This window comes from Podarcis cretensis, assembly GCF_951804945.1.
Source record: "Podarcis cretensis genome assembly, chromosome: 13".
NCBI lineage: Eukaryota > Metazoa > Chordata > Lepidosauria > Squamata > Lacertidae > Podarcis > Podarcis cretensis.
The window spans coordinates 11,247,000-11,271,003 of NC_137182.1; the positions used below are offsets into that span (position 1 = coordinate 11,247,000).

Here is a 24,004-nt window from a genome sequence, read left to right on the forward strand (position 1 = left end):
AGTCTGTAACCTGAAGCGTATGTAACCCAAGGTACCACTGTATTAAAAATGCGATTTGCTCATTGCAAACAGCTGGAAGTAGGTAACTTTTGATAATAAATCTGCTTTGCAGTGGGGGTTGAATAAATTCAATTGCAACTGTAGTTCCAGATTTGCCATGTTTGTGATGAGGGTTGTCTTGGAAATGATGGTTCCCCTCCATATGTCCTGAGGGAATGCCAAATCATTAAAAACTTCCCTAAACAGGGCTGTCTTCAGATGTCTTCTAAAAGTCAGATAGTTGTTTATTTCCTTGACATCTGATGGGAGGGTGTTTCACAGGGTGGGTGCCACTACCAAGAAGGCCCTCTGCCTGGTTCCCTGTAGCTTCAGTTCTCACAGAAGGTTCTTCGAGCTGGACCCCAGTGTCAGGGCTGGATGATGGGGGTGGAGACACTCCTTCAGATCTACAGGGCAGAGGCTGTTTAGGGCTTTAAAGTTCAGCAGCAACACTTTGAATTGTGCTCGGAAATGTACCAGGAGCCAATGTAGGTCTTTCAGGACTCAACACTGAAATATTCAAATGTTTCTTTGGTTGTTCTGGCCATGCTTGCTGTCGCACCAGCGTGGCACCCCTTTGAGAGCTCTTGTTTCAAAGTAACACCATCTCCTCCTTGCCGTCCCCTTCTACCTGTTGCCGTTTCCCTTGCAGGCATCCTGCAACTGCACTACCAACTGGGCGCCCTCCCTGCCATCTACCCCCTGAGCACACGCTCTGTGGCCGACGGACAGCCACACAGTATCAATGTCACACGTGTCAATCGAACGTTGTACACACAGGTAAGGGGGGGGGCCTCTTGCTGCATGAGTGGGGAGGGGCCTGCAGAAAGGCATTGTGTGGCGGAAGGGACCTGGAGCCCCCCTGATGTTGCTTGGCTCCCAGCTCCCATCAGTCTCAGTTGAGTGATGGAGGCCGCAGTTCAGCAATGCCTAGACGACTACACATGGTCTTCACCTCTGGCCCTATGGCTCTCTCACTGTCTGGAGGGAAGGAGGGACTCTCGGGAGAGTAGCCCAGCAGCTTTCTGCTCTGCGGAGTGTGGGCCCGTTGGTGTCATGTGGACAAATGGTTAAATAATGCAGTGCTTGGCTTCGTGTCTCCAGGCATACATTCCCAGCGTCTGGAAGTTCTGAGATAAGGTGCCAGGTGCGCTGGGTTGCCATAGCAACACTAGCAAGGCCAAGTGTATGTCTTGCTGAGTCATTTACCCTTCCATTAGTCCAAGAATGCCTAGGTGTAGAAACAGGTATAACAGGCATTGTTTTTATGATGTATGCCATATTGTTCTGTCCTGTCAGGATACTACCCTGTTTCCATGGGAGTGTCTGACTCTGTATGTGAGGAAGAGGCTCTGCGTTTTACGCAGCAGCGTTACCTAGCAGGGAGATAGTGTTACCAGATCTCTCTGTACATATGTATCTTTACTTCAGAGACCAGAAGAACTCTATATAGTATATAGCTGGGGCTCCATGTACTCTGCTGATATATCAAACTGGTTGTTGAGGTGTGGGGAACACAACCTTCCACAAGTAGCCCACAGGGCCTGGGACAGCGCTGGGAATGGCTGAGTTATCCACTGTAAAATAATAATACTACTACTAATAATGATGATGATGATGTTAGTATTATTTATAGTCCACCCAACTGGCTGGGTTTCCCCAGCCACTCTGGGCAGCTCCCAACAGAATATTAAACAGAATAAAACTTCAAACATTAAAAGCTTCCCTAAACAGGGCTGCCTTCAGAGGTGTTCTAAAAGTCAGAAGGTTGTTTATTTCCTTGACATCTGATGGGAGGGCGTTCCACAGGGCGGGTGCCACCACCGAGAAGGCCCTCTGCCTGGTTCCCTGTAGCCTCACTTCTTGCAGTGAGGGAACCACCAGAAGCCCCTCAAAGCTGGACCTCACGTGGGGGTGCAGACACTCCTTCAGGTCTACTGGGCCGAGCCCATTTAGGGCTTTAAAGGTCCGCACCAACACTTTGAATTGTGCTCGGAAACGTACTGGGAGCCAATGTAGGTCTTTCAGGACCGGTGTTATGTGGTCTCGGCGGCTACTCCCAGTCACCAGTCTAGCTGCTGCATTCTGGATTAATTGCAGTTTCCAGGTCACCAGTCCACTGTTCTCTGTGAGGGTATCCGGATCAGCCTTATAGTATATCTTCTCTCTTCTTCCTTCCTTTAGTTTGATTATTACCCAGTCCAGGTGTACCAGCTCTCCCTCTTTGTGGATGGCAGACTTGACTCGCCCAAGGCGCTCTATCTCGGTCGTTTCATGGGTGAGTGAGAGTCGTGGGTCGTGCCCGTTCTTGGCATTGATTGTCCCATGCCCAGCTCCTTGGATGGGCCAGTCAGCCTTCAGCTGCCCTGGTTCCTTCCAGTTACAGTGGTGCCTCGCAAGACGAAAAGAATCCGTTCCGCGAGTCTCTTCGCCTAGCGTTTTTTTCGTCTTGCGAAGCAAGCCCATTGTCGGCTTAGCGGATTAGCGCTATTAGCGGCTTAGTGGCTTTTAGCGGCTTAGCGGATAACCGGCTTAGCGGCTTAGAAAAAGGGGGGGGGGGGAAGGGAAAAAAAGTCGGAAAAACTCGCAAGACATTGCGAAGCAAGCCCATAGGGAAATTCATTTTGCGAAGCGCCTCCAAAACGGAAAACCCTTTCGTCTAGCGGGTTTTTCGTCTTGCGAGGCATTCGTCTTGCGGGGCACCACTGTACTTTGGATTCCCAACCCATGGCCAGTGGCCAACATCTAGAAAGCTCCAGATTGGGGGGGGGGGTTCCTGCTCCACAGAAGCTCACCCTGACACCCAACTCTGCTTTGCTTTTAGGCTCACAAACATAGTTCTCTCCTCCTTCCACTTCCACATTTCTGGATTCTGCCCTGTCCCTCGAAACAGCCTCTGTTCTCCTCTTTCCCCTGTGTTCCTGGAGACCCCCATTCCTTCTAATCGCCAACCTGGGAGTGCCTATCAGTTCCAAAGCAAAATGTGGCCACCCCAAAATGAGGAGATGGCCTCTGCGTCCTCAGGGGCCTCCCTTTGGTATATGGAAGTTTGTTGTTTTATATATATGCCCGATAGGCAACTGTGAGCTTCGATACTTACCGTATTTTTCGCTCTATAGGACGCACTTTCCCCCCTCCAAAAATTAAGGGGAAATGTGTGTGCGCCCTATGGAGCGAATACAGGCTCCTTGGCTTCAGCGATAGCAACGCAAAGCCTCCGAAGCGCAGAGGGAGCGTTCCCTCCGCGCTCCGGAGGCTTCACGTTGCTTTCGCTAAAGCCTGGAGAATGAAAGGGGTCAGTGCACACTGACCCCTCTCGGTCTCCAGGCTTCAGGGATAGCCGCCTGAAGCCTTTGGAGTGCAGCGGGACCTCGAGCTGCGGTCCAAAGGCTTCGGGTTCCTATAGCTGAAGCCGGGAGAACAAGACTCTCCTGGCTTCAGCAGAGAGGAAGAGCTGCACAGCGCCCCTTCAGCGAAGCAGGAGGAGAAATGGAAGGGGCTCCGTTTCTCCTGCCGCTTCGCTGAAGGGGCGCTGAGCAGAAAGGGGGAGAATTCCCCCCCCCCCTGTTCTCCCCCTCCTATGGTCCGGTGTGTCCTATAGAGCGAAAAATACGGTAATAGAATTTGGTGGCAGCCGAGTCTGTAAGAGGAGGAGAAGGGTCTGACGCAGAGGCTGGCACCCTGGGGCCTCCTCTAAGGCAAATGGGGAACTCGTTTCTTCAAAGAGCCGCCATCGCCCGAGCGCCTCTGCTCTTCCGCTGCCCTCCTGCCCCCCTTTTCACGTCTTTTCCTTCCACCCCACTTTCTGCAAGCTCTCTCTCTCCCCCCCCCCCACCTTCCCTTTCCTTTCCCCCTTGTTGCATCCTTCAAACGCAGACCTCTCTGTATGAACATTCTGTAATGGGGCTGAAAATGATTTTGCAGGTTCTGGGCTGAATAAATTATGCAGATCATATGAATTTTGCATGCGCGTCCTTAATTTGCATAGCATGCCCTTCTGTTGCTAGATGGGGAAAGGAACAAAGAGCCCCTCTCCCCCTGGAGTGCTGCCTTACTTCCTGACAGACATTGACTCCTAAGCCTGTCCTTACAGATCTCAAGGCTTTTTCAAAAACTGAAACGGCTGACTGTTGTCAGTGCTTTTGATTTGGGGTAGTTTTTATTTCATTTCATTGAACAACCTGTTTTATTACATACATTTAAACCCATTGACACACACAATTTCTTTTTTAATTTTCCTAAATTACATTTCAAAATACTCATTTCAACAACCATAAATCAATGACTTCCCTTCTTCTCTTTCGGTGGTTCATTTTGCATCCTATACATTCCCTGAATATTTTACATGAACTAAACCATTCAGTAATCCATTTTTACATCCCTCAAAACTTATTTGCACTATTGAATTTATCTTAACACTACCAGCGTTTTTAAATGAACACAAATTTCACCCAGATATTCAGTAAACATTTTCCAGTCTTCTTTAAACGTGCATTCTTCTTGTTCTTTTATATTCTATATGTTAAGTCTGCAAGCTGCTTGTATTCCATCAATTTAAGTTGCCATTCTTCTCGGGCTGGGGCCTCGCTCATTTTCCAAGACACTGGCCGTGGTAGTGGCATACATAAATAGTCTTTTTTGACACCTGGGAATTTCCCTCTGAATTATCCCCAACAAAAAGGACTCTGGGGGTTTTTTGAGGGAGGATCATAAAATAGAATCACAGAATCATAGAGTTGGAAGAGACCACAAGGGCCATCGAGTCCAACCCCCTGCCAAGCAGGAAACACCATCAGAGCACTCCTGACATATGGTTGTCAAGCCTCTGCTTAAAGACCTCCAAAGAAGGAGACTCCACCACACTCCTTGGCAGCAAATTCCACTGTCAAACAGCTCTTACTGTCAGGAAGTTCTTCCTAATGTTTAGGTGGAATCTTCTTTCTTGTAGTTTGGATCCATTGCTCCGTGTCCGCTTCTCTGGAGCAGCAGAAAACAACCTTTCTCCCTCCTCTATGTGACATCCTTTTATATATTTGAACATGGCTATCATATCACCCCTTAACCTCCTCTTCTCCAGGCTAAACATGCCCAGCTCCCTTAGCCGTTCCTCATAAGGCATCGTTTCCAGGCCTTTGACCATTTTGGTTGCCCTCCTCTGGACACGTTCCAGTTTGTCAGTGTCCTTCTTGAACTGTGGTGCCCAGAACTGGACACAGTACTCCAGGTGAGGTCTGACCAGAGCAGAATACAGTGGCACTATTACTTCCCTTGATCTAGATGCTATACTCCTATTGATGCAGCCCAGAATTGCATTGGCTTTTTTAGCTGCCGCGTCACACTGTTGGCTCATGTTGGCTCATGGGAGGAATGTACTTAAAAAAATTTTTTTCAGTTCATTATATATCATTTCCCTGATTTGGGGTAGTTTTGAGGGGTGTGTGTGTTAAGGTTTGAGGGGGAGCTGAGGAAGAAGCTGATGTCTGTTTAACCCTGTCCTGTCCTGCTCCTCTTGTCTTCCATGGTCCACAGAGACGGGCCTGATTCACCCGGATATTCAAAGATACAACACACCGGGTTTCACAGGTTGCCTCTCAGGAGTGAAATTCAACAGCATTGTGCCTCTGAAAACCATCTTCCGGGCCAGTGGCAAAAATCCCATCCGCCCCTACAGCATCAAAGGGCGGCTGGTGGAGTCCAGCTGTGCTTCTATGCCCAACTCTTACGTTGAAACGCCACCGGAACTTGACCCCTGGTACATAGACCCAGGTAAGGTAGCATTTATGGGGAAGGAAGGGCTGGGGGCAAGACTGTGCTTACTTGGGGGCGAGGAAACCTCTTAATAAATTTAATAATAATAATAAATGTTATTTACACCCTGCCCTCCCCAGCGAGAGGATTTTTCTTGTACAGTGGTGCCCCGCAAGACGAACGCCTCGCAAGACGGAAAACCCGCTAGACGAAAGGGTTTTCCCTTTTGGAGGCGCTTCGCAAAACGAATTTCCCTATGGGCTTGCTTCGCAAGACGAAAATGTCTTGCGAGTTCCTGCGGGGGTTTTTTCCCTCCCCCCCCTTTCCTAAGCCCTAAGCCGCTTATCAGCTGATCCACTGATAAGCCGCTTATCAGCTGATCCGCTAAAAGCCGCTAAAGTGCTAATAGCGCTAATCCGCTAAACTGTCAACGGGCTTGCTTTGCAAGACGAAAAAACCGCTATACGAAGAGCCTCACGGAACGGATTAATTTCGTCTTGCGAGGCACCACTGTAATCCATTGGTTCGGTCCTGGCCCTCCAGAGCAAGAAAAAACAAGCTTGCTCCATCTTCCATCTTTAGAATTTGAAGATAACATTGGGAGATCATAGAGGAGAATGTCTCTGAGGATGTGCAGAGTGCCAACCTCTAACTACCAGAGACCAACAGCTAGCTCCCAAGGGCAGATAATATTAATAATAAATTTTATTTATACCCTGCCCTCCCCAGCCAGAGCCGGGCTCAGGGTGGCTAACATCAATAAAATCACAGTAATAACATAATGGGGGGGGGGGGGGAGAGGAAACAAGTAATTTAAAATACAGGTTAAAATGCAGCCTCATTTTAAAAGTAGCCCATAGATCAAAACCATAAGGAGAGGGACACATAAGGGTCAGACTGAGTCGAAACCAAAGGCCAGGCGGAACACCTCTGTCTTGCAGGCCCTGCGGAAAGATGTCAAGTCCCACAGGCCCTAGTCTCTTGTGACAGAGTGTTCCACCAAGTCAGGGCCAGTACTGAAAAGGCCCTGGCCCTAGTTGAGACCAATCTAACCACCTTGGACCTGTTGTCATTTGTGGACCTTAAGGTCCTCCGCGGGGCATACCAGGAGAGGGGGTCCCGTAGGTACGTGGGTCCTAGGCTGCATAGGGCTTTAAAGGTCAAAACCAGCACCTTAAACCTGACCCTGTACTCCACCGGGAGCCAGTGCAGTTGGTAAAACACTGGATGAATGTGATTCCGCGGCAAGGACCCCGTAAGGAGCCTCGCTGCGGCATTCTGTACCCGCTGGAGCACCCCTAGCCTTCCTTCAAGTGTCCAAGGTGATGTTTGGGCCAGAACCCTTGGACTAATCTACACTGGTGAGTGAAAACATTATACTGTCGTACCTTGGTTCCCGAACGGCTTAGCTGACGAACAAATCAGCTCCCGAATGCTGCAAACTCAGAAGTGTGTGTTTGCGAACGTTTTTCGGAAGCTGAATGTCCGACATGGCTTCTGCTTGAGGGCAGGAAGCTCCTGCAGCCAATTGGAAGCCGCGCCTTGGTTTTTGAACCGTTTCAGCAGTCAAACGGACTCCTGGAACGGACTAAGTTTGAGAACCAAGGTACCACTGCAAATGCGTTATCAACATGTGACACCAGAGGGCGCTGTCGTCAATGTAAAATTGCATTGAGAGCTATATGTTGTTTTATTTTGAGCGTTTTTGCAATCACAATTTAAATCACTAGTCAATAAGACTTGATTTAATTTTTTTTTTAAAAAAACACAGAAACTCATTATTGCTGGTATCATCTTAATATTTACAACTAGAGGAAGGTTTCATTTTTGGAATAATAAATTTTCAGAGTAGTTTTTACAGTTATATCAAATATTACTGATTCGGTTATACTATTAGAAATACATAGACAGATAATTAAGAAATTATTGTGAGGTTTAATGTTAACTGTTTATATTTGGACAACTTTTTTGCTGTACTTTATTGGAAGGAGATAAATAACCATTTCCTTAATAACAATTTATTTAACTAAAACAATAACATACAGCATAGGTATCCATGTTTGTTAACTGATGTGGTTAAACATTTTTTTAAAAAAAAACTTACGAGTTTTAGCACACATGAAAAACTTAAAACAAATCCTTATTTCCTGATGAATAGCCTTTGGCCTATAATGTAACTTAAAAAGAAAACTACCTTTAGAAAGATTTTCCCTCCAAAAGCATTTTATTTTAAAAATCTGATTTAAATTAAAAAAAACCTGATTTAAATAAAAAATCCAATTTAATTATTTTTTAAATCCGATTTTTAAAAAAATCATTGATTTTTATTCATCCTGGTCCTCTGTGTCCTTCTAGTTGACTTCCTGTACATCCACGATGACGGCTGGATCGCGATCATCATTGGAGGTGAGTGGGAGACTAAGAGGGTTGCTAGGAACTTTGGCCCAAGAGCTGCACCATGGCAGCTTTGAGAGCTCAGATTTAGATGCTGACTGTGGCCTACCGTGCTACAGCCACACCTAAGAACGGAGGAAGCCACAGGATGCCACGTCCGACCACGGGCTCAGCACTGTCTGCGTGGGTTGGCAGTAGCTCCCCAGGGTTTCAGATGCAGAGGGGGACATTCCCAGCCTTAACCTTTAAAACCCTAAACGGCCTCGGTCCAGTAGACCTGAAGCAGCATCCCCACTGCCATCGTTCTGCCCGGACAACTGAGGTCCAGCGCCGAGGGCCTTCTGGCGGTTCCCTCACTGCAAGAAGCCAAGCTACAGGGAACCAGGCAGAGGGCCTTCTCGGTAGTGGCACCCACCCTGTGGAACACCCTCCCAACAGATGTGAAAGAGAAGAACATCTACCAGACTTTTAGAAGACACCTGAAGGCAGCCCTGTTTAGGGAAGCTTTTAATGTTTGATAGATTAGGTAAAGGTAAAGGGACCCCTGACCATTAGGTCTAGTCGTGACTGACTCTGGGGTTGCGGTGCTCATCTCACTTTATTGGCCGAGGGAGCCGGCATACAGCTTCCGGGTCATGTGGCCAGCATGACTAAGCCGCTTCTGGCGAACCAGAGCAGTGCATGGAAACGCCGTTTACCTTCCCGCCGGAGCGGTACCTATTTATCTACTTGCACTTTGACGTGCTTTCAAACTGCTAGGTGGGCAGGAGCAGGGACCGAGCAACGGGAGCTTACCCCGTCCTGGGGATTCGAACCGCCGACCTTCTGATCAGCAAGTCCTAGGCTCTGTGGTTTAACCCACAGCACCAGCCGCGTCCCCGTTTGAAGCATTACTGTATTTTAATATTGTGTTGGAAGCCGCCCAGAGTGGCTGGGGAAACCCAGCCAGTTGGGTGGGCTATAAATAATACAAACAATAATATTTATTATTATTTTGATGATGATGATGATGTGGAGAACTCAGCCATTCCCAGCACTGTCCCAGCGCTATTATTATTATTATTATTAGTAGTAGTAGTATTAGTATTTATTAATTATTATGATTTATTAATTATTATGATTTATTAATTATTACGAACAAAATAAAAAAATAAAAAAATTCCTTCCAGTAGCACCTTAAAGACCAACTAAGTTAGTTTTTGGTATGAGCTTTCGTGTGCATGCACACTTCTTCAGATACACATGCACACGAAAGCTCATACCAAAAACTAACTTAGTTGGTCTTTAAGGTGCTACTGGAAGGAATTTTTTTTATTTTGTTTTGACTATGGCAGACCAACACGGCTACCTATCTGTAACTGTAATTATTATGAATTATTATGAATTATGAATTATTATCAATTATTGTTGTTGTTGTTGTTATAACTGGAGAAGCTGGGAGTTGAACCTGGCACCTGTAGGCACCCCATATGGTCTACCAAGGAGCTATGGCCCTGCCCATGTGTAGCCTCGCTTCTGGGTTATTCTCGTCCTCCCCCTTCACTCTCGCCTTTTCCCCTCAGTGATTTTCTTCCTGCTCCTGCTGCTGGCGGCCGCTCTCCTCTTGATGTATCTGCACCATCACCGCTACAAGGGCTCGTACCACACGAACGAGCCCAAGGCCATCCAGGACTACAACAGTAGTAGCAGCAGCGGTGGCGGTGGTGGTGGTGGCAGCAGCAGTGGCGGTGGCGGAGCCCCTTCCGTCCCGCCGGCGAAGCCTGCCGCCTCGCGGAAGGATCAAAACTTGCCGCAGATCTTGGAGGAGTCCAAAACCGAATAGCCGACCGGAGCCAGGAGCGCCGATTCCTCCCTCCGCTGGTGCTGGCTGCAGCCTTTTGGCAAGACCAAACCCGAACTGCCAACTGTGCCACTTTCTGGGAAGCCGACCTTCTCCCCCCCCAACAGCCCCACTGCGAGACAACGGCCCTCCTGGTGCCTCTGCCTTGTTTCACCTGCACATCCTGTGGAGTGTTGCTGCATCTTCCGGTTGGATCCAATAACCGATGGGCAGGTGTCAATCAAAGGTCCCCAGCCCGAGTTTTTTTTCCCTTTAATAGCCTGATTCTCCCCAGTCCCGTTTCTCATCTCTTGATCAGGTTGGTGCCTAAGAAGATGCCCAAATGATACCTGAGGGTGGTTGTTCCTCGACCCCCAGAGCTATTAAGTCTCTCTGCACTCCTCTTTCTGGACCGCGCAAAGTCTCCTTTGGAGTGAAATTGGGGTGGCAGAGGTGACGCATGACAGGCTGTGGCAAGCAGCCCGTGCCCGGACTTCCTCCAGGCCAAACTCCACAGATCCTTGCCATTTGAAGAGAGACACTGGACGGTCAATATTGCACTTTCTTCTTTTTATTTTGTTTTTACGGAACAAGGGAAAATGCAACGCAATATCCATTCTGGCCTTTTCACGCGTGACTCACTAGCACATAGTCTTCCTGCTTAATTGCTTAGCATTTAATTAAAAAACAAAAAAAGCCATTAGTCGAGCCATGCAATATAGCATATTTTAGATCTCGGCACGTTATATTGTGCCCTGAGAGAAATCCAATGTGCAATGTAGGTACCTGCCTGCCAGTATATATATAAATATATATAAATATAAATATATTTCTGTGTGCAGCTGCAGCGCATGGAAGGATCACTCGCACTTTGCTACCACTTTGCTGCTTTCGTAAATCAGGGTTTTGAGAATTTTAAGATTCTTTCTACCTTCCCTTCTTCCCTTTTAGTTGTGGGTTATTAGACAGACTAGTTTTTTTATTCTATCGGTTTGTATAAAAAACACAAAAGCAGAAGTCTGATGTTCTGTTTTTTCAAGTGAAGTGATGTCGTCTGTGTGGTCTGTAGTTTGCTACTTCGGGGAAGGAGGTTTTGCTCTTCGGTAACTCTTCCGACCCTCTTCCTCCCCCTACCTTTTGAAAAGCTAAGTTCACTCGTGAAATGTTAAGAAGATAAAAACTGTGTAGCAGAAGCAAAATGGATTTATTTTATCCAAAAGCCCAGGGCTATTCTTGGGCGGTTTATTTTTTCTAAGGAGCTGTTTGTCTGGACAAAACGTGAAGGTTACCTAAATAAATAAATGTAAAGAAAGTTAAGTCAGGGCGATGACGACGTGATCCTGTGTCATTTTGTGGGGAGGTGATGGTGTGAAGGCTGTTGTTCAAAAGTATCTAAATTATGAATTGAGATTTAACAGGCAGCCCTCCAGTGGTTCTCAACCTGTGGGTCCCCAGATGTTGTTGGACTACAAATCCCATCAACCCTGAGCACTGGCCTTGCTAGCTAGGGGTGATGGGAGTTGTAGTTCAACAACATCTGGGGGCCCACAGGTTGAGAAAGGCTGCAGGCTTAGTCCAAGCAACCACCAGCATTGTGTTAAAGGTAAAGGGACCCCTGACCATTAGGTCCAGTCGTGACCCACTCTGGGGTTGCGGCGCTCATCTTGCTTTATTGGCCGAGGGAGCCGGTGTACAGTTTGCGGGTCATGTGTCCAGCATGACTAAGCTGCTTCTGGAGAACCAGAGCAGCGCACGGATACGCCGTCTACCTTCCCGCTGGAGCGGTACCTATTTATCTACTTGCACTTTGATGTGCTTTTGAACTGCTAGGTTGGCAGGAGCAGGGACCGAGCAACGGGAGCTCACCCTGTCGTGGGGATTCGAACTGCCGACCTTCTGATCGGCAAGTCCTAGGCTTCGTGGCTTAACCCACAGCACCACCCGCGTCCCGAGGGTGTGTTAGGATGGTTCAAAATCTCCACTGCTGCAAAGTTCCTGCTCTAGACTCACGTTCTTTTTGCACATAGAGAATCGACGTGCTGGGGTGAGAACAGCAGCAGCAAAACCGGCTAGAGCTGCCCTAGCTATGCAAGGCAATCGGATCTCACAACACATAAAAGCTGAAAACCCGGACATTGTTTGTTGCAAAGGCCAGCACAAAATGTGTGGCTCCTATGGTGAACAACAGGGTGAAGAGACCTTGGCTCCTACAGCTAACACTAGAATGATGGGCACCCCTTGCCTTGAACTCTGCATTAAGGCAACAGCTTTCTTAAGCCGACCGAAATGTCACAAAATAGCATGCAAGCTCTCGGTTTCCCAAAGAACTCTTCATCAAGTTAATAGTTAAAAACAACAACACCAGCAACCCATAAGCAGGTGAGGGGGGGGAGAGGGTGTCTATATTTCAGTTTCTTTTTCCCCCAGTCTTCAAAGTCTGTTCTTCCCTTTTCTGCTGCAACTTGTACTTTTTTTTTATTTAAAAAAAGGTCCTCATGAAAATTCATCATGTGTTGAAGAGAGGGTGGAATCACCCGTCGCTGTAAATGCGTTTCCTCTTCCCAGACGGCCTGGATGCATCCTCAGTTGCGCAAAATGTCTGCTACTTCTCCCCAACGGTCAAAACTCCCATTGTTCTAGGTGCGTTTTGCGACAGGGAATTTTGTTAACGCGAGCAGTTTCTGAGCTCTGGGCACAGTACTGAGCCTAAGATTTCAGATTAAAACTGCTGAGTGGAAGGTAAGGAGGACCTTTTTCTGCCTCTCCACCTCCAGCTACTCTCTGAAGACTGGAAGAGAGACCCTCTTAAGAATATTAGGGGGGTGGGCAGGGGAAGGACTAGACCATGTGAAAAATGAACATAATATTTTAGCTGCAGTTTGTTCATTCTCAGCTTTGTATTCTTGTTATAAAGAAAAAGTGCACCTAGACATTCCGTTGTTGTGTCCATAACCTAGGTTGAAGGTACCATTTAGCTCCTAGCTTTCGTATCTCAGTTTCTAATGGTGCTACTCTGCCATGCCATCTCAAAACTCTTACCAAATGCCCACACCTTCCACTTTTCTCTTTCCCTCCTGCTTTCTCTCTCATTGGATATTTTCTTATCATCTAGCGTTGTTGTTGTTTAGTCGTTTCCGACTCTTCGTGACCCCGTGGACCAGAGCACGCCAGGCACTCCTGTCTTTCACTGCCTCCCGCAGTTTGGTCAAACTCATGCTGGTAGCTTCAAGAACACTATCCAACCATCTCATCCTCTGTCGTCCCCTTCTCCTTGTGCCCTCCATCTTTCCCAACATCAGGGTCTTTTCCAGGGAGTCTTCTCTTCTCACGAGGTGGCCAAAGTATTGGAGCCTCAGCTTCAGGATCTGTCCTTCCAGTGAGCACTCAGGGCTGATTTCCTTCAGAATGGAGAGGTTTGATCTTCTTGCAGTCCATGGGACTCTCAAGAGTCTCCTCCAGCACCATAATTCAAAAGCATCAATTCTTTGGCGATCAGCCTTCTTTATGGTCCAGCTCTCACTTCCATACATCACCACTGGGAAAACCATAGCTATACGGACTATACGGACCTTTGTCGGCAAGGTGATGTCTCTGCTTTTTAAGATGATGTCTAGGTTTGTCATTGCTTTTCATTGCCACCTAGCCTAGGGAAATCAAAAGCTTGCACACCAGTTCATGACATTTCAGTCAGCTTAATAAAGACACTGTCTTAATATGGGTCCCCCCCCTTTTATGGACCTTTATTTGTAGGATGACTGAGATGAAACATTCCTTTGGGTACCTCTGACTTCGTAAGGCAAGCATTTTCAGAGACACAAACCACACGCGCAATACAAAACAAAGTAGAAAGCACATCATCACCCCACACTTTTTTGCCCTTTCCCCTCTGCTGTGAGACCCTATATACCAGTATTTCCCATACTCCAGCTGTTTTTGGACTACAACTCCCATCATCCCTAGCTAGCAAGATGATCGGGGTGCTGGGAAGCGTAGTCTAAAAAACTGCTGAGACCCAAGTTTGGGGAACGCTGCCGTATGCAAATGTCATGGGGATGATTCTCAGGGTCTCTTCCAACTCTTCAATTCTATGCATGTGTATCTCAAGCTGTTTATGCATTACTCAGTTACAGTGCTGTCATCTCGAAACATGCATGTACTGTCCTGTCCCTCGGTCTCCTGAGGGTGTGGGAAGTGCCAGGGGGAGGAGGTTAGACCAGATCTCTCTATTTGGGCCCCAAACACCCCTGCTCTTCAGCCTCCTCAAGTGTTTTTGCCTGCCCTTGGCCTGTGCTAATACTGCCTGCTTGCTTGTTTGGATGGGTGGAGAGGACACCATGTTGCACAGAGAGGTAAGTATCCCAACGACTGCTCTATCAACTTTTGCCCGCAGGCTGAACAAAGGCCCCGACCCCCCTGGTCAGACAAACGGTCACTCCAGCTTACTGTCCCCAGGCAAGCTGGAAAAGACACAGACTTAACTCAGCAGTCACTACAACTTTATTAAGACAAAACTCTTACAAGCCATAATATATAAAGTGCACATAAGTTGCCAGCAGCAAAGCACAGAGACACAAGCAGCCAGAGGAGTTGGAGGAAGAGGCCAAGACAAGAGCAGCTTTGAGAGGAATTGCTCTGCCCCCCACCATTTCTCCAACACAAGAGCAGTTCCATTAAACTTCCTTTTGGTGTGTGTTGTGTTGTGTTGTGTTGGGTGGAAGTAAGCATACAAGTTCACAATGCTGCATGCTAAACCTGCTCTCGTTACCACGCTATAAATGTTCTGGGAGGGGACTGGAGGCCTCTGCCCCGGCCAACCTCTGCGCCGTGCCTCGAAAGTGTCAAGCGATACAGGCTTGCATTATAAGAGGGAACAGAATGCACTATGGATGTGAGGTCCAAACACCCAAACAGCTGCACAAACAATGCCTTTTTATGGGTTAAGGTACTTTTGCAACGGAGATGAGCAGATGAAGCGCCTATTACTATAGGCCCAGCCAGCCCCTAGCAAAGTATTAAAACTTGCATCACCTTAAAACCAGTGGCAGGTTCAGCACTGGATAGCTCCTTTCTAAAAGGCAGCAGCTCAGTTTGGCACTTCAAGCCATTGGTCAAATCAGAGAGTTGCAGACCTTCCCACTGCAGTCTGCCCCAGGAACCATATTCTCCTTAATCTAAAGTTGGGTGCAGAGGTAGCTGAGGAGGAAAAGTGCATTTGCATCTATTTTATTTAGCTACAACCCCATAGCTAATCTCACCCTCCAATTCCACCTTCCCTGCTACCAAAAATGACTTGCTGCTATGCAGATAGCAATCCGAACCTTAGCCTCCTTCATGGCTTTAGGCAGCATTTAACGCAGTGTTTCCCAAACCTGGCCCTCCAGCTGTTTTGGGACTACAATTCCCATCATTCCTGACCACTGGTCCTGCTGGCTAGGGATGATGGGAGTTGTAGTCCAAAAACAGCTGGAGACCCAAGCTTGGGAAACCCTGATTTAATGCATCGAAGAGTGGGAGTTATTTTATTAACTTCGGCACCAAGCGCGCACACACGTAATCTCGGAAGAAGGCTGCTGCCCTAGAAAGCTCCCATCACAATTGGACTAGTCTGTTTCTTTGCATTTTTACAGGTAAGGGCTGCTGTGGAAGGCTCTGTATGAGCAACAGTCAGGGAGAGGAGGAGGACTGCAATCTGGCAGCTGCTGGGCCTCCTTTTCTCACAACAGAATCAATATCCGTGTTGGGAAGCAGAGTAAAATGGTTTGAGTGACTATGTGTGTGATAGATGTCCTTGTTTCCCCACCACCACGAGTATTCAGGTGATGGGAAAAGATGAGCAATAGGGAAAGGGGCGCAGTCACTGCTGCTTAGTTCTTTCTGTGATTAATTTCCAAGAAAGATTTGGGAAGTCTAGGCAGTCCAGCAATCGCAGTCCCCCTGCCTGGAAAGCCCTGATCCCAGATGACAGAGGGAAGGTTATAGATATACAGGAGAAAACACACTCTACGCATGTTTAGACACTATCCATGGGACAGGCAGGGGGACAGGCAGGGGAAGGGATTTGGCCAATGAACCCTTTCAAAGAGTGTTCTACTTGGAATAAATGCGGGAGCTTCTACAATTAGGCAGCTATCTTGATCTGAAATGGCTGAAAATCCTTCAGACTAGGCCAAAATGTTGCTCTCTGCCGGTAGTAAGAAACCGCTCCCTGATGATGCAGGAGATAATAGAATTCAAAAGCTCTGCATACTACAGTGGTACCTCGCAAGACGAATGCCTCGGAAGATGAAAAACTCACAAAACGAAAGGGTTTTTCGTTTTTTGAGATGCTTCGCAAGACAGATTTCCCTATGGGCTTGCTTCGCAAGACGAAAACGTCTTGCAAGTTGTTTCCTTTGTCTTGCGAGTTTGTTTCCTTTTTCTTAAAACCGTGCATTCACTTCGAGGAGCAACTCATAGCACGTGGTGTGGTAGCCTTTTTGGGGGGTTTTGAAGACTTTGGTGCTTTTTGAAGCTTTTCCAAAGTCCGTGCTTCGCAAGACGAAAAAATCGCAAGACGAAAAAACTCGCGGAACGAATTAATTTCGTCTTGCAAGGCACCACTGTACTAATACGAAACCTAGCCCCATAGTGTAAAACTTCTTTCGCCACCTCTAAATGGACAAGACTGTCACACGCAGCAGCTGCTATGCCAAACTTTGAGAAGAACGTCTCGTCTTCTGCTGCTGCCTGCAAATAACCTCAACAGTAGGAAAAGCTGGCTATTATTACCGCCGGAGCTGATGAGGATCCAGCCCTTACAGTAATTCACGCCATCGACTCAGCTTTCCACCCTCTACAGCTCATGGAGAGCCCAGCTCTCCACGGCCTACCCTTGGTGGAGCAAATTATTCTAAAGTGCATGCTAACTTGTTTGTTTTGTACATCGATAGGCAGGGGGAAATCCTGATTTCTGAGGGAGAGGAATTTGGTCAGGAACAGACTACACATCCCATCATCCCTGGCCACACTGGCAGGGGCAGATGGGAGTTGTAGTCCCAAAACACCATCCCTGAAACAGCATTTCGTAAGGTTTCATTCTAGCTGGGACACGTACCCCCAAACATCCCTTGCATGAAACCTCCTGCAGCTTCAAAGGTGCTGATTTATTCATTCATTCACTTATTTATTTAAAATAGCTTAAAGGGGTAGAATCTGACCAAAAATGTGAACTCAGCAAATGTGGAGTGTTGCCAGCGCTGCAGGGCCTGAGATTCTGCTGGAGGGCTTGGGAGAGGACAGAAACAAAACAAAACAAAACAAAACAGCAGGTCTTGGGCAGTGCAGCTGCAGCACCATTCTGCGCAGTCGCTTTGTCGCTACCAGCAGGGACTCTTGGGTCAGCCTCGCAGGACTGGAAACAACCGGGGCTTCCTCTGGACTCCGAGAATGCTTTGTACTTCCCGTCTCCCAATATCTACCACATACTGACGGGATGGAAGAGACCCGATTATGGCCAGGGAGGAGAAGCCCCATTATGCCCTAATGCAACCAACAGAAGGGGTCAAATCACCACCATGGGAGACCCAAACCAGAGCCGATGGTGTCTGCGTCCCGTCTCCCATGCCATGACGCTTCCTACAGCCCTCTGCCCCATCTTATCAACCCACCTTACCTGCCCCAAACACTCCTCCTCACCTTTCTGCCCATATCTGTATGTGCCCATTCTCTTTGCTTTTATCTATAGCTCCTTAGCCTATACGAATTCCTTGCTCCCATGACCTCCTGTGCTTAGCACTTCATGGCCCATCCTTCCCTGCAGCTGGGGTTCTCACTTGTGTTGCTCTTGCCTGCAGAGAAGGGAGGAGGCAGCCAGAGGAAAATACTACTTCCTGCCGCTCAAACCAGGCTTCCCCGCAAACGACCAACAGAGCCCACAAAGCCCAGTGTCCCAACCCCAGGCTCATTCTGCACGGGGCAGGGCTCAAGCGCCTTTTCAGCACCTCTGAATTTTCCTCCGACGGTAACTGAGAAGTGCTCCCCAGCTCAGGCCTTGGAAGTCAGAATCTCACTTCTGGAGGATGTTTGTGGGCCTCTCCTGCTCCTCCTTTCCTTCTCTGAAGAGGGACCTGGATGGAATGAAGCGCTCACGACACACACAGCAACAAGGGAAGCAGCATGGATAGGGTGTGGTGATGCCTGCTGGGAGCACAGCTAGATTATTTCGCCTTCTCTTTCTATGCCAACGTATTTGAGCGCGTCTGCCTGGCTGTACCTGCGGAGAAGAGAAAGCAACGTGGAGGTTCCTCCGCAACTTCTCAGCACCGCCCAGAGCTAAAAAGCTTGCGCGCCTTCCCTGTCGCACGCATTCTCACCTGTAATCGAAAAACAGCTCTTCACCGGCCTGGATGGCTCTCTTGGCAAAGATCCCAATGCGGTGGTCTCCGTTCACCATCACCACTGAGTCAGAGCAAGAGAGGGAGCGCGTCAGTTGCTCGGCCACATCAATGTATGACAATCGCTCCTCCCTCCCTCCCCCACCAGCTCCTCAGGGTCCCGGCCACCCACCAACCATCCACGTACGTGGTCCCGAGTTCAAGGTACTTGCTAAGACACAGCAAAACTTGGGAAGAAGGTTCCAGATGGTATCTTCACAGCCAGAATCTATTTTTGCACATAAGCATCAAACTGGCATAGACAACAGTAACTGGTTAATCCAAACCTCCCCCCTCCCCTCATTTTATTTACGAAGACTAGAAACCCAAAAGCTCTTATTAAATGCTAGAATCTATTTCTTAAATTCATTAGACAGCCATTCTATTTCTTAAATCCATTAGACGGTCATTCTCTTTTTGCCATTCTGGATTTTGCAAGAGGCACTCAGTGGAGTGAGTCTGGCTTCCAGCAGTATCTGAATTAGGGCTTTCAGACACTGAGCCTTCATCTCATCTAAGCTTCTTGTTTCTCCCCCACAGCTGCAGGATGTTACTCCCTTTTCCCCCAGAACCCCTGATAGGGCACTCGTATCTACGGGACCGCTTCTTCTGGTATACCCCGCAGAGGACCTTAGGGTCCATTAATAACCATAGTTTAGAGGTCCCGGGCCCTAAGGAAGTCAGACTATCCTCCACCAGGGCCTTTTCAGTGATGGCTCCGACCTGATGGAATGCTCTGTCCCATGAGACTAGGGCCCTTCAGGATTTAACCTCCTTCCATTGGGCCTGTAAGACAGAGCTATTCCACCTGGCCTTTAATTTGAATTCAGCCTGATCTTTTATTTCCCTTCCCTTCCCTCCTCCTCCCCTTTTATGAAGATCACCTGCTCTGAGACCCCACTGCTAATTCTCCCCTGGTCTCCTCGCTGGCCCAAGTAGGACCAATTCAGCCAGCTAGCCCTGGGGGTTACCTAATGCTTATTTCCCCTAAACTGATTTTTGAATTTTATTGTTATTCATGTTTTTATACTGTATTTTATGTTGCTTTTATAATTAAGTGTTTTAAATTTGTCATTAGCCACCCTGAGCCCAGTTTTTGAACTGGGAAGGGCGGGGTATAAATAAAAAATAATAATTATTATTATTATTATTATTATTATTATTATTATTATCCATGCTCAAAGACTCCCCTTCCAGGAAAACCGATTCTACCGAAGATTTCTACTTTCAAAAACCTGCAGCCACATTTCCGGGGGTTTTGACTACAGAACCACTTTGCTGTGGTCATCTTTATCTGACCTGATTATTTAAAAATGCATTCCCTACCATGTCTGCTTTATTTATTTAGTGGGTGTGTGTGGGTGTGTGAGAAAGACACCGAGGAGCTATTCTGCTCCCACAGAACAGTCGCTGAGCCCACCCATCTTACCTTTGGCGTAACAGTTGGGGTTGACAGAGTGGTTTGCAAACCGGATTTTGTTGCCTTTCCGGGTGGCGTCAACAACGAAATCTGTCCGGGGAAGAAAAGCAGAGCTAAAGAGACCACAGACACTACGGGGCCCTATTGAAAAAGCTGAACTGCCTCTCTCCAAACCAAGCAGAGGGGCTGGATTTTTTTTGGGGGGAGGGGTTCCTCCATTGCCACTACCATGCAAATTGCTTTCCCCCATCCCCTTCCCCTTCCGTTACTCAGGATTGTGTCACTGATCCGACGCGGTCAGTTACCGTTATTGAGGTTGAAGAGGAAGCTGGACATGTACTTGTCATAGACCTTCCCACGTCGGTCAGCCTCATCTTGAGAGATGAGCTGAAGCAAGCAAGGAAGGAAGGACAATAGATAAAAGCCAGTGAGTGGGCAAAAGGAGACCAAGTCAGATCCTGTCAAGCAAGCAGATAGGGTTGTTACAGGGATCAACCTCCCTCAAAGAACCCCTAGATCGGGCAGACAAGAGCCCCCCCCCCAAAGCGGAAAAAGACCAGCACACATTCCCTGCAAGAAACAGCACAGCGGGGGAGCTAATACAGTCATACCTTGGATCCCGAATGCCTTGCGAGTCAAATGTTTTGGCTCCCAAACACTGCAAACCCGGAAGTGAGTGTTCCGGTTTGCAAATGTTTTTCGGAAGTCGAGCATCTGACGCGGCTTCCGATTGGCTGCAGGAGCTTTCTGCGGCCGATCGGAAGCCGCGCCTTGGTTCCCAAACGTTTTGGAAGTCAAAAGGATTCCGTTCCGACTTCCAAGGTACCACTGTATAGTCATGGAGAAGAGAGCACCTAACCCTAGCTCAGCCTCACTTTCCCGTAGAACAGCACAGATCACTGGCTATGCGCTGCAATATGCCCCCCTCCCCCAAGAGAATAGCATCATGACTGCCTAGAAAGTTTTCCCCAACCACAGCCCACGTCAGCTGGCCACAAATGATCACAAACGCAGAGGCTGTCTGCCTGGATCTTCAAGCCCCAGGTGCCATTACTTAGAAGGACTGCTGACCCAGGAAGCGCCCCAAAATCCAATGGTAGGCAATTTCCAGCTGCCTCATCTTAGCCTTTGGGCTATGGGGGGGACGGCAAAACCAGAGCTAGCCACAAAACGCACTTTGGGGAAGGATTTGACAATTGCGCAGGTTTCCCATCCAACGCCAGACCTGACCAAAGAAAGCTGCGCTTCCTCCACGAAGTCCCTTTCCCGCCTTATGAGATCATGGAGGTGGGATGCCCAGAAATCTTTGATTTGCTGCCCCACCCCCTCCACCCACCCCCTTTGACACCAACAGAGCAGAGGAAGGCTGCGCCAGAGAGGAATTTGGAGCTCCCATGCCACATCCTGCCTCCCAACTCACCTCCCCGCAGTACTCAGAGATAAATTCATTCTTCTGCACCGCCTCCTTGATGAAGGTTCCCCACCCGGCAACATCCGATGGGGCGAGCAGCAGGTGCTAAGAGGAGGAGAGATGGAAGGTGCCTCAGCTTGCCCTGCCGGGTCCCTGGGAAAGTGGCGGCAGACCACACTGACCCAGGAACTCAGAGGGCTGGGAGGGACCAAATAGGTACTCCAGGCCCCCTTCAAGACAGCCGTTATCCACTACCCACATGCGTTCTGGAAGACCCCCAATCCGTTGATGCTCTAACTCAGGCTTCCTCAACCTCGGCCCTCCAGACGCTTCGGACTACAATTCCCATCATCCCTAGCTAGCAGGGACGATGGGAACTGTAGTCTCAAAACATCTGGAGGGCCGGGGTTGAGGAAGCCTGCTCTAACACAAAGCTCCCAATCCGTTGGTGCTCTGAGCCTGGAGCAGCGATGCTCAGAGGATCCCCTTTGGAAAAGCAAGCTGCTTAGCCCTTACGGCTGTGGAAATAAGGCCAGAAACGCTTGTCGAAGCTGTGAAACCTACTTAGCATTCCCACTAAAGAATGGCGTTGGGGTTGAGCATTTCTCTTCTTCGTTTTTAAGTGGTTTTTACAAATTCATTCACGCTCAAAATCGCAAATAATAAGAATTACACAGGATTCCCCCGAATCTCAAGGCTTCCCTCCTCCCTTCTGAGGGTTCTTTGGTTAGCTTTTCCAGCTGCATTATTATAAATCCTCCTGTTTTTCCATTCCTCCATCGTATCCGAAGTCTATGTAACATCACAAGAGCTATTTAAGACCTGCCGAAGTGTTTACAGTGGTCTGTTTGCTTCCACTTGCTCCTCCCCATGGCTAGCGGAAGCAAACGAGTTACGCAAAACACATCAGTCTGTGCAACTGATGTATTTTGCATAGCCCAGTTTGCTTCCACTAGCGATGGGGAGGAGCGAGAAATAATGAGAAATACTTGGGGTTGAGCATTGGTCATTACTTCTTGCTCCTCCCGATGGCTAGCAGAAGCAAAAGGAGTTATGCAGAATACGTCAGTTGCACAGAATTCCTATGCAGGCTTTCCCCGTTCCGCCCCCACCCCTTCCACAGCAAATTCAAATATCCACACCTTTTCATTAGCACCAACCCACAGCATGCAATCTCGACTAATCTTCTCTCTCCTCTCCACTCTCTGAACAGAGATATACCTTCTTAAGACCCCGCTGGATGCTGCAGTTCTTGCAGGAGACCACCTTGGATTCCCAGTGCTCCGAGGCGCCGCAGGTCAGGCAGAGGTCCGGGTCACACTCTCGGACCGCCAGGTAGCATGGGCACTGCTTGGTGTTGCACTGCGTTTTGCACCGGCAGCCCGGGAAACGGTTCTGGCCTTGCAGGAGAAAAGAACAGAGACACATTTCAAAGGGACTCGCGCGTCATGAGAAAGACGGAAAACAAACCCACGTGAGGCCGAGTGCCTGCCCACTCTTCCTGGAACGCCACGCGCCAGGATTTTCCAGCCCGGCCTAGTGCCTCGCCCCTTACAGTCGGGATTGCACTGGCAAAACTTCTCGCAGAAATTCTGGGTCATGATGCACGGGCAGGAGCTGTCGCAAGGGTGGTCCGGGTGGTCGCAGGGCTGGTAGTTGTACACCTGAGTGGAGGAGCTGTCTGCACAAAGAGAAAGGGGGGGGGGGAAGCTGTGAGCTGAGCCCCGTGGAAGTTTGAGGGTCAGACAGACAGGAGACCCCCAACGGACAGTGTGCCCCACACGCAGAGGGCCCCACTCAGCTTCACCTAGCGCTAGAATAGGGCCTGAATGACAAGAGTCTACCCTTTTGAGACCTTGGCAATCATAGCTTTTCTTTAAATAACACTAAGGGCAATGAGGGAATACCTGCTCTGACTTGAATGGCACTGCCTTAGGGAAAGCAACAAGGGGATTCTGTTCAAGATTCAAACAGGAAAGACTACAGGCATGGCAAAACTGGGTGCCTGTTGACATTCTGGACCCCCCCCCCAAATTTCCAGTTGGGCAGAAAATCGAACCGGGGCATTGTTGGGGGAGAATGCACAGTACCTTTTTTAAGCTGGATCTTCCGACAGTGAGCAGCCCAGAGCCTTTGTTGGAGACAGGGGCAGGGGGAGAGAGGAGAGAGAAAAGAATGCCCCAGTGTGATGTTACCATATGAGTGCTGGAGGTGAAATAGTTAAACAAGTTACCCTATCAGAACCCAGGGGGGTGGAGTCAGAGGGACTATAAAACCAGCTCTGGGAGGGGCGACAGGGGAGTTTGTTGGGAGTTGGCTGGTTGGTTGGAGTGGGAGTGAATTGGGATAGAGTCTGTGGGTAGGTTGAGTTAGTGTAGCGAAATAGGCTGAGTCAGGAACAGTTAGGGGCTAGGCAGACAAGTAAATATGAGAGGTGGTTTATTGAGTGAGAGCAGGTAGCGGAAGTTATAGGTCTGGATAGGCAGCCCGTGAATGTCATTGACCGATACTGTTTATGAAACCACACGCTTGTTAAACAGCAATAAATAAACAAAAGTTTATGTTCCAATTTAACTGGACTCAGTATTGTACCAGGTAGGGCCTGGGTGGTGGCAGCGGGAAATAAAGTGGTGGCACAGGGATCAATAGACGGTGAAACGTCCAGGGACCCTGTGTGATTGCCACACCCAGTTTTAATCCTGATGACACACCATGCTGAATCCCCAAGGCTCAGTAGCTTCTATCCTGATCTTCCCTGACAT

The 24,004-nt window shown here is 48.4% G+C and overlaps 2 protein-coding genes across 5 annotated transcripts in view; one reads left to right on the top strand and one right to left on the bottom strand.

The window, feature by feature from the left end:
• The window catches only part of CNTNAP1 (contactin associated protein 1), a 50,456-nt gene extending 39,139 nt beyond the window's left edge, over positions 1-11,317 (top strand). Inside the window, exons 20-24 of the mRNA XM_079949276.1 lie at positions 692-819; positions 2,224-2,317; positions 5,569-5,805; positions 8,143-8,193; positions 9,744-11,317. Of these exons, the coding sequence (XP_079805402.1) occupies positions 692-819; positions 2,224-2,317; positions 5,569-5,805; positions 8,143-8,193; positions 9,744-10,003 (770 nt within the window). The 3' untranslated portion in view covers positions 10,004-11,317. The remainder of the gene's footprint in view (positions 1-691; positions 820-2,223; positions 2,318-5,568; positions 5,806-8,142; positions 8,194-9,743) is intronic.
• Positions 11,318-14,479: 3,162 nt separating this feature from the next.
• EZH1 (enhancer of zeste 1 polycomb repressive complex 2 subunit) overlaps positions 14,480-24,004 on the bottom strand; it is a 29,410-nt gene continuing 19,885 nt past the window's right edge. For 2 of the 4 annotated variants that reach the window (XM_079949515.1, XM_079949513.1), the window contains exons 13-18: positions 23,333-23,373; positions 22,798-22,923; positions 22,464-22,642; positions 21,252-21,347; positions 20,137-20,289; positions 18,830-19,921 (exon numbers count right to left, since the gene is read on the bottom strand). In XM_079949515.1, the coding sequence (XP_079805641.1) occupies positions 19,748-19,921; positions 20,137-20,289; positions 21,252-21,347; positions 22,464-22,642; positions 22,798-22,923; positions 23,333-23,373 (769 nt within the window). In that variant the 3' untranslated portion in view covers positions 18,830-19,747. Of the gene's footprint in view, positions 18,252-18,351; positions 18,437-18,829; positions 19,922-20,136; positions 20,290-21,251; positions 21,348-22,463; positions 22,643-22,797; positions 22,924-23,332; positions 23,374-24,004 lie in introns of those variants that run through there. The other 2 variants (XM_079949514.1, XR_013832415.1) reach the window with 2 other exon arrangements.